This window comes from Chrysochloris asiatica, unplaced genomic scaffold, assembly GCF_000296735.1.
Source record: "Chrysochloris asiatica unplaced genomic scaffold, ChrAsi1.0 scaffold00352, whole genome shotgun sequence".
NCBI classification, from domain to species: domain Eukaryota; kingdom Metazoa; phylum Chordata; class Mammalia; order Afrosoricida; family Chrysochloridae; genus Chrysochloris; species Chrysochloris asiatica.
Genome location: NW_006408870.1, coordinates 1,653,708 through 1,663,020, shown reverse-complemented (window position 1 = coordinate 1,663,020; position 9,313 = coordinate 1,653,708). Strand labels below are relative to the sequence as shown.

Sequence of the window (9,313 nt, the reverse complement as noted above, 5' to 3'; positions counted from 1 at the left end):
TGATGTATTCTTGACAGGATAGTGAGGGTGTATTGTTGGCCTTGTGAACAAACTGAAGGAAAACTACTTCTGGTGATTTTTAGAAACTGAAATTGTGAAAAAGGTGTTGGCCAAATCACTAGCTGCCTACCAGGTGCCAGGAGATGTATTAATTTGCACAAGCAATGAAACAACATTTGGGACAGCAGCTTCAATTGAAGTCATCACTTGGTTACATTTACAGTGATCCACTGTCATTCTCCAAGATTCAACTGTTTTTTACACAGGTCAGATGAGCAAGTTAAATAGGGATGTGGTGGAAATCACCACCACTGTATCCTTCAGGTGCTTGATTGTAGGTAGCACTAATCTCTGCAATCCCTCCAGCAATGTGGTTCTGCTTTTTACTTAACGATTTTCCTAGGAAGAAGTATGGCTAGTGGATTCCAGTTGGTTTTTACAACCACAATTGCCCATATTCCACATTTCAGGGTTCCATTGTGGGGTTCTGCTGGTTACTGGGTATGTATATTCTTATTATGCATTCTGGAACTGAGGACATCACTGCAAGATGAGTTCGGGGATTAACTGGACCCACAGTGAGATGGAATTTAGCTAAAGTTCCATTAATAACTTGATCTCCAGACTCTCCTATTCTGAGTGGTGACAATTTGGGTCTCCTGTAAGTAGTGTCAGTTCAGAGCTTGTGTCCAGTAATCCCCAGAAAGTCTGACTATTTTCTTTTCCTCAAAGAACAGTCATTCTTGTAAAAGGCCATAAATCCCTTTGGGGAAGACTAGAAGAAAGACTAATAGCTGACAATGTAGTAGGGTGTCTAGAATATCACTTTCACTTCACCCCCCAAACAAATCACTAAGGCCAGCCCTGATTTAAAGGAAGAAATGTTAGTTTCCTTCTCTTACTGCAAGGATTAGAACCAAATTTGAGACTATCTTTCATTTGGCATGTTTTATGAGAAACATATTCCTCAACTCTCTCAAATGAATCCTCCCTCATGTTATGTCATAACATTATGTAGCTATATATATAAACCAATGTTGTATTGATGCAGCATTGCTTTTATTGAACTGTGTGTCTTGTACTAATGCTATTAAGAACATTTGAAATAATAATGAAATGACTTCAGATCTCTTTGTATGTTTAATGAGATTGTTTTAAAGAACTTTGTGCTATTACACTGAATCTGCTCTATGTCACCCATGGGAAAACTTTCTATGTGGTCTTGATATCAGGAATATCATTCTTTGACTTTTTCTAAAGAAAATCCCTACTTCTGTAATTCACATTTCCTTGTGTCTTTATTGTCAGAAAACCTTCCTTTATTTTCTTTTGTCTTAATATTTGTATGTCAATGATTTTAATTTCATATTATTAATTATTACACATACCGTAGACCTGCCGTTTAAAGTTTTATTGCCTTTAACCTGAATGTATTAATATTTTTTCCCATCTAAAATATATTTTTTTAAAAATAAGAAGCAATGATATTTTTTATTTATACCCACATATCCTAACTATCTAGTTCTGCTGTAACACACATACAACAGTTGGACAGCGTGAAAGAACAAAATTTTATTGTATCACAGTTTTTGAGGCTCGAAGTCCAATTCAAGGCATTGGCTCTAGTGGATGATCCTTCGTCGCTGGAAACCCTTGAAGTTAATTTGCTTTCCTGGGCATACCTTGGTAATTTTGCCATTACTTGGTATTCCTTGATGTCTGTCTTCTCCCTCTGTGTGCATGTTGATGTATATTCTGCTTTTTTTCATAATTCACTGCTTAGGACCCACCCTACTCTGGTATAACCTCATTGACAAAATGAAATTAACTCTAATTTCCCAACAAAGTCATATTTACAGGTATTGGAGTTAAGACTAAAATTAATATTTTGGGAGAGAGGGTACGAAATTCAATCTACAATACCATGAAACCTGTTATCAACATCCACATCTTAGTCATAGGTGATAGATATAAGAAGCTCTGGTGGCCTAATTAGGGCCCTGGTGGTACAGTGGTTATAGTGCTGTCTGCTAACTGAAATGTCAGTGATTTGAGCCCCCAGCCACTCTGCAGTAGAGAAATGTGGCACTCTGCATCTGTTAACACTTACAGTTTTGGAAACCGTAAGGGGCAATTCTGCTCTGTCCTATAGTGTTGCTATGAGTTTGGATTGACTTCAAAGCAGTGGTGTTAGTTTTTATTTTTTCTTTTGGTGTGTGTGTGTGTTATGCTCAATGGTTAATTTCTCAGTTGCCAACAAAAGGTCAGTGATCTGTTCCTGTAATGATTAAAGCCTAGAAAACACTATGGGCAGTTCTATAGGGTTAATCTATCCTATAGGTTACTATCAGCGCTCTGGTAGCATAGTGGTTACGAATCGGGCTGCAAACCTTAAGGTCAGTAGTTCGAAACTACCAGCTGCTTCTCAGGAGAAAGATAAGGCTTTCTACTCCCACCAAGATTTACAGCCTTGGAAACCCTGTACAGGGTTGCTATGGGTCGGAATCGACTCGATGGCACTTAAGAACAACAAGAACAACAATAGGTTACTATGAGTAACAATTGACTACACAGCAATGGAATTTTGGTATGATAGATATACATATATTAGTGTTCAATTAGTAGGGGAGATTTCCTATAGGAGGAAAATTGAACTACAGGAAAAGACATTATCTTAGGTAAAAGTCTTGGTGTGAAGCTGTAGAATAAACACTGAACTGCTAACCATAAAGCCGGCTGTGCAAACCTACTAGGCACTCTTCAGAAACCTTATATAGGGTAACTATGAGTTGGAACAGTCTCAGTGACACTTAACTACAACAATAAGGTCAAAATAAGAAGAAAGCAATGTACTTCATTACTGAGAGTTTTGAAAGCCATAAAATATATGGAGAGGAATATAAGATTCATTTTAAGTAATACATGTTTAAATTTCATAGTATATATGCATAATAGTAATAGAAGAAGTAAGAGATTTGAAACGGATAGATGGAAGAACAATAGGAACATGAGTAGGGAGAAGGATCAGGAAATTAGAAACTAAATAACTTGAAAAATACTTACTAAAAACCAAGTCCGTTTTAACAATTCCTGAATTAGTTTATTGTAGATGTGGAGTTTTACTCATTGTGATCACATAGGAGGCAGATATTTAGGAGATGGGATTTTTGGGTCTCTCAGATTTCTCAAAAGCCTACACTGTTTCATTATGAGTTTATTAAGTGGTAGGTGCTTTGAGCACACTATACACATATTAAGTGTACTTTGACAAAAGATTATTGCCATATCTCAGTTCTTCATTTGCAGATCCTCCACACTCTTTCCGGGAGTCTTTTCAGAGCTCCTTTCACATCCTTATTCCTTAATGTATAAATGAAGGGATTGAGGGTGGGCGTGATTATGGAATAGAATAGGGAGATGAACTTGCCTTGTTCTTGGGAGTAGCTGGAAGGGGGCTGCAGATACATGTAGATGGCAGGTAGATAAAAGAGGGAGACCACCACCAGGTGTGAAGAACATGTCCCAAAGGCCTTGTGTCGTCCCTTTGAGGAGTGCATTCTGAGCACTGCTCGGGCGATGAATCCATAGGAGAGAAGGATTACAGCTAGAGGGACTACCACAAATAAAGCCACCAACACAGCCAATGTGGTATCGTTCACAGTTGTATCAGTACATGAAAGCTTAATTATGGCTGGCAATTCACAGAAGAAGTTGTTTATCACCTGCTCCCCACAGAAAGGCAGCTGCACTGTCAAGACCACCTGAACGAGGGAGTTGCCAAAGCCACTGACCCAGGCCATGGCCACAAGCTGCTGGCAGAGAGAGCGATGCATGATAACAGCATATCGGAGGGGCTCACAGATGGCCACATAACGGTCCAAGGCCATGGCAGCTAAGAGAATGCACTCAGTACATCCCAGCCAGTGGAACATACCATACTGAACTGTGCAGCCACCATAGCTTATGGTCTTTCTTGAGCTGCCCATGTTGACCAGCATCTGTGGAATTGTAGTGGTGGTGAAGCAGAGGTCCAGGAAGGATAGGTGGCCGAGGAAGATATACATGGGGCTTTGGAGCTGGGCATCTATCCGAGACACCACAATGATGGCAATATTGCCCAACATGGTCAGAATGTAGGACACTAGAAGAACCACAAAAAGAGGAAATTCCAGCCATGGCCTGTTGGAGACACCCAGCAAGATGAAGGTCCTAGGGTATCCCCACAAGAAACTCTGGTTGCTACCTCTCATGCTGCTGCATTATCTGACACCTGTAATGAATTGAGAATATTGGAATGAAGCAAACCTGAAAGGAGGAATTAATGTTGTTCCTCATTCCTGCTTTCATGCTCCTAATTATGGTTAGACCTTGTCGTATCTTCTTTACCTTTGTAGAGATACTTGAATGTAAAACAGTCAGACTTGGAGCTAAAGCAGTTGCAAATATGTCATTTCTTTATCTTCTGTTTTATGACTTTGACTATGCCATTTAATGTTTATGAATCACAGTATCTGCATCTGTAAAATTTTGAGAGAATTCTTACTTTAGATGTGGAGATTTGTGGAGAATAAGAGAACATTATTTATGTGATAAAAGAAACCTTACCATAAGGATAACATATTTCTTCCAGTTTGGTCAAAACCTCACATAGTTCCTGTCATCATTAGAATGCTTGACTTATCTCTAAAACCACATGACAAAGAATTGTCTACTTTTTTTGTAGTTTTTGTTGTTATGTGCTTTCATGTCAGCTCCAACTCATAGTAGTTCTATATAATATTTCTGAGGCTGTAAATCCTTACAAGAGCAAAAAGTCTGTTCTTTCTCCCCTAGAGCTGCTGGTTTCCTCAAACTGCTGATCTTGTGGTTAGCTTACACAGACACAGAACTCCCATATATATGTGTATGTGTGTGTGTGTGTATATATATATATATATACACACACACACATATATATATTCTCCTATTCATGAAGTTGAATCCAAATGAGTTTATATTATAAAAAATTTGTGTGGATTAGAAAAATATGCATATTTCAAATTAATTCAAAGAAATTATTATGAATATTAAATGACTTTGTATTTTAAATATGGAAACATTCCCAGTAAGTGTGAATGGAGAATGAATATGCAATATCTCTGCTTTATGACTGGGAACTATGAATATTTTCAAAGTACTTGTTGTTTTTCAAGGACAAGAAAATTTCCATAGCATTGTAAGTAAAAGAAAAAGATATATGAGGTTTCTCTTATTCATGAACTGGATTTCAACAGTGTTAAAAATTAAAAAGAAAATTGGTATGAATGACTAAAATATATACCCTTCATATCATTCATGAATAGGAAATCTAAACAGTTCTATATATATTCAATGCACTTATTATATCAGTATATTCAGTGTTTAGCCATTGAAAACCTTATGGAAATTAAAGACTGTAATCTTCAGTATGGATTGCACATCAATTTAAAGGAAACAAAAATCCTCACTACTAGATCAATAAATAATATCATGATAAAGACAGAAATTACTGAAGTTGTCAAATACTTCATTTTGTTTGGACACACAATCAGTGTTCATAGAATCAGCAGTCAAGAAGTCAGGCAAATCTGCTGCAAAAGCCACCTTTAAAGTGTTCAAGAGCAAAGATGTCACTTTGAGGACAAAGTTGCACCTGACCAATTCCACTTTCTTATTTTGCCTTTTTGAGATAGTGGTGTGAGGAAGGTGGGAGGTGGCATAAAACAAGTGTAAGAGCTTTGTGAATAGTTAGAGGCTTTATTGATGTCAGTACACCTTACTCACCTTTTCACCTGGCTCCATCACCATGAGCAGGTGCACGTTGGTGCTCTGGACCACACTGATCTCTTCTCTACATGACCTTTCTTGTACTTGCTTTGATGGTGAAAATAGCACAATCCAAGAATCCACGAATCTACTGAGTGAAGCAGTCAAGTCATATGTCACTTCCTCCCGGATTTGGTTATAGAAGCTATTACGACCCTAAACATAAAATTTTCCCCACTGGAAGAAAGATCTTAACTGTCATATGACATGTAACTCCTAGAGATGTCGGCTAGTCTTGTTTTTGTTAGGTGCAGGCAAGTTAATTTCTACTCATAGAGACCCCATGTGACAGAGTAGAACTGCCCCATAGGGTTTTTTTTTTTAATTGTAATCTTTATGGGAACAGATCACCAGGTCTTTCTGCCAGAGAGCTGCTGGGAAGGTTCCAACCAGCATCCTGTGACTAATAGCTGAGTGCTTAACCATTGCTCCACAGGGGATCCTTAATCTGCCTATACAGCCATTATTTTTCTGAGAGTTTGAGTGACACTTGAATTCTCTGACCAACTTCTTTGCTATGAATTGATCCCCTTTCAGTGACTGAAAACAATTTGTGTTTTGGATGTTATTACTGTTATCAGAAACTGGTTTGCCAACAAATGACTCTTGGGGCCTTTCAATGAATTCTGTTGGCCTCCAACCTCTTACTCTTTCCCAACACTGCCCTGTTGAGAATCTAATGATGTAGTATCGAAGTCATGATGAAGATAATACGATTTATAATAGAATTGAGAAGAAACAAAATTGTGTGTATATCATTTATGAAAGACTCATTTTTTGTGCTTTATGCATAAACTGTGGTCTGTTCAGCTTAGATGTTGTGGCAAATATATTCCATCCCACTCTAGTTCTATATTTTAAAGAATTCTACTATTTTTTTTCAAGAAATAAATAAAAACAATAACCCTATAATTCAGGCTTAAATGAATAAATAAGAGTAAATTTCTTTCTGTTGCTTCAAAATTATATGCTTTTTGATATAAAGTTTGTGATATCTTGTGTATCATCCAATTATTGTATTTCTTTCTATTATTCTAACAGAAATATTTCTTGGATAACTTTATAAAATACAAAGATCTGTCTTTCATATTCAATATCTATCATTCTTTTCATATTTCTGTCCAGCACACTGCTTTAAAAAAAAATCTATTTATTTATTTAGTGTAGTTTTTTTAAAGTTTTTATTGTGAATTGAGTGATAGTTTACATGGCAGAACATCAGATTTACACTCATCATTTCATTGCAGTGATTACAGTCTCCTCCATGCATCATCATTCAACAGTATTTGCTTCTATTCCTTCTGTTTGTTTTGGTGTGTGTGTGTGGGGATGTACACAAAAACTGTTAGGAATATGTAATCATTTAAACAATGAAAGGGCACATTCTGGAAGTTTGCCTCCTGGCCACCAGCACACAACCTTTCTCTTCCCATGAGGCTAGAATCCTCAGTCTATCTCTCCATGTCATCATCTCTGCCTCCAATTCTGGTGTCACTGCTTCTCTGGACAGGGTCCAACATTTTGCTCTTCTCTCTTGGTGGTCCTAGGGTCCTCTGTTCGTGGACTGTAAGATTAACTACTACATTCATTTTTTCACACAACTTTTACCTTTACAGTTGTGACAGTGGCAATTAATCATGATAATAGTTACTCACTATTGAATCATAAGCATTGTATCCCCATCTCCTTTCACCATACCTGTCTAGACAAGATGAAAACTATTCAGTGGAGATTCTGCCTTCTCCCACACACTCTGAAACAAAACTCCGTCTTGAAACTTTTTAAGCCTGTCACTTCATGCATTTATTACCACCCCACCTTTTAAGGTAGCCAATGTTTAAGTTGCTCATCCATATCAACCCTATATACAGAGAGGACAGGATTGATAGTTGATATGAAGACTCTTTTCCTCTCACTTGGTATTTTGAGCTACTACATCCATAAATATAGGTCAAGTACATCAAACTGTAGCAATTTACACCTGTTTCCTTTTTTAAAAAAATGTTTTATTATGAATTATGTGACAGTTTACATAGGATAACTAATGTTTTACATTCTTCTTACATAGTTTTACATTCATCCTATTGTATATCGTGCCATTGCCATGGTTAAATCATTATATGGTTACAGTCCCCTCCATGCATCATCAAGCCTGCCCCCTGGTCATCAGCACACAGTCCCTCTCCCTCTCTGGGTCTAGAGTCCCCAGATGCTCCATCTCTCAATGACATCATCTCTGCCTCCATCTCTGGCATCACTGCTTCTCTGGGTAGGATCCCACACTCTGCTCTTCTCCCTTGATGGTCTCAGGGACCTCTGCTCCTAGACTGCAAAGTTAATAACTCCCATCCTTGATACAAAACATCTACCTTTACATTTTCAACCCTCACAAGCAGTCCTTGTGATAACAGTTATTCACTATTGTATCACAAGAGACCTATCCGCATTTCCTTTCATCAGCCCCACCTAGACAGAATGGATACTACTCTGTGGAAAGTCTACCTTCCTCCACGCCCTCTGGATCTAGGTTCCCTCTTGAAAGCTTGTAAACCAGTCACTTCTTGCCTTTGTAGCCCCTCCCCCCTCAGGACATAAGCCCTCATGACCACTCGTCTGTCAGTTTGTCGTACTGTGGTGGCTTGTGAGTTGCTGTGATTCTGAAAGCTATGCCACTGGTATTTTAAATACCAGCAGGGTCACCCATGGTGGACAGGTTTCAGATGAGCTTCCAGATGAAGATAGACCAAGAAGAAAGAGTGACGAACTGCTTCTGAATATTTAGTCACTGAAAACCATATGAAGAGCAGAGAAACACTGTCAGATATACTGCCGTAAAATGAGGCCCTCAGGTTGGAAGGCACTCAAAAGGCGACTGGGGAAGAGCTGCCTTCTCAAAGTAGAGTTCACCGTGATGACGTGAATGGAGTAAAGCCCATGGGATAAAAGCCCGTGGGACCTTCCATTAGCTGATGGGGCACAACTCAAAACGAAGAGAAACATCTGTAAATATCCGTTGAAAATCGGAACATGGAATGTGCGAAGTATGAATCTGGGAAAATTGGAAGTTGTCAAAAATGAAATGGCCCTGATTATCCTATTCACATGTGTGATGGAGTTGTCTTTTGACAAGGTTTTAGGAGCAAAGCTATCTTTAAGACTTTTAATTAACTAAAATAACAAAAAGAATTTGTTTCCTTAAATAGTTACCTCCTGTAGTTGTTGTTGTTGTTGTTGTTAGGTGCCATCAAGTTGATACTGACTAGTAGTGACCAAAAGGGAAGAACACGGTCAGCATTTCTCAAGCTGGGGGAACTGAAGAAAAATTACAGCCTCGGCTTTCGTTATTCAAAGATTCTCTGGGAAAATTATTGAACGATGCAGAATGCATCAAGAGAAGATGGAAGGAATACACAGAATCATTGTATCAAAAGGAAATGGTTAATGTTCACCCATTTCAAGAGGTACCATA

The 9,313-nt window shown here is 38.1% G+C and overlaps 1 protein-coding gene across 1 annotated transcript; it reads right to left on the bottom strand.

The window, feature by feature from the left end:
- Positions 1-3,296: 3,296 nt before the first annotated feature.
- LOC102842089 (olfactory receptor 2B11-like) lies at positions 3,297-4,250 on the bottom strand. Its single transcript, XM_006876089.1, has one exon. It carries the CDS (start codon positions 4,248-4,250, stop codon positions 3,297-3,299), a length of 954 nt encoding a protein of 317 aa, XP_006876151.1.
- Positions 4,251-9,313: the final 5,063 nt, after the last annotated feature.

What these genes read in the sequence shown, in the direction of transcription:
- LOC102842089 (XM_006876089.1), bottom strand. Translation starts at nt 4,250, where the DNA reads ATGAGAGGTAGCAACCAGAGTTTCTTGTGGGGATACCCTAGGACCTTC.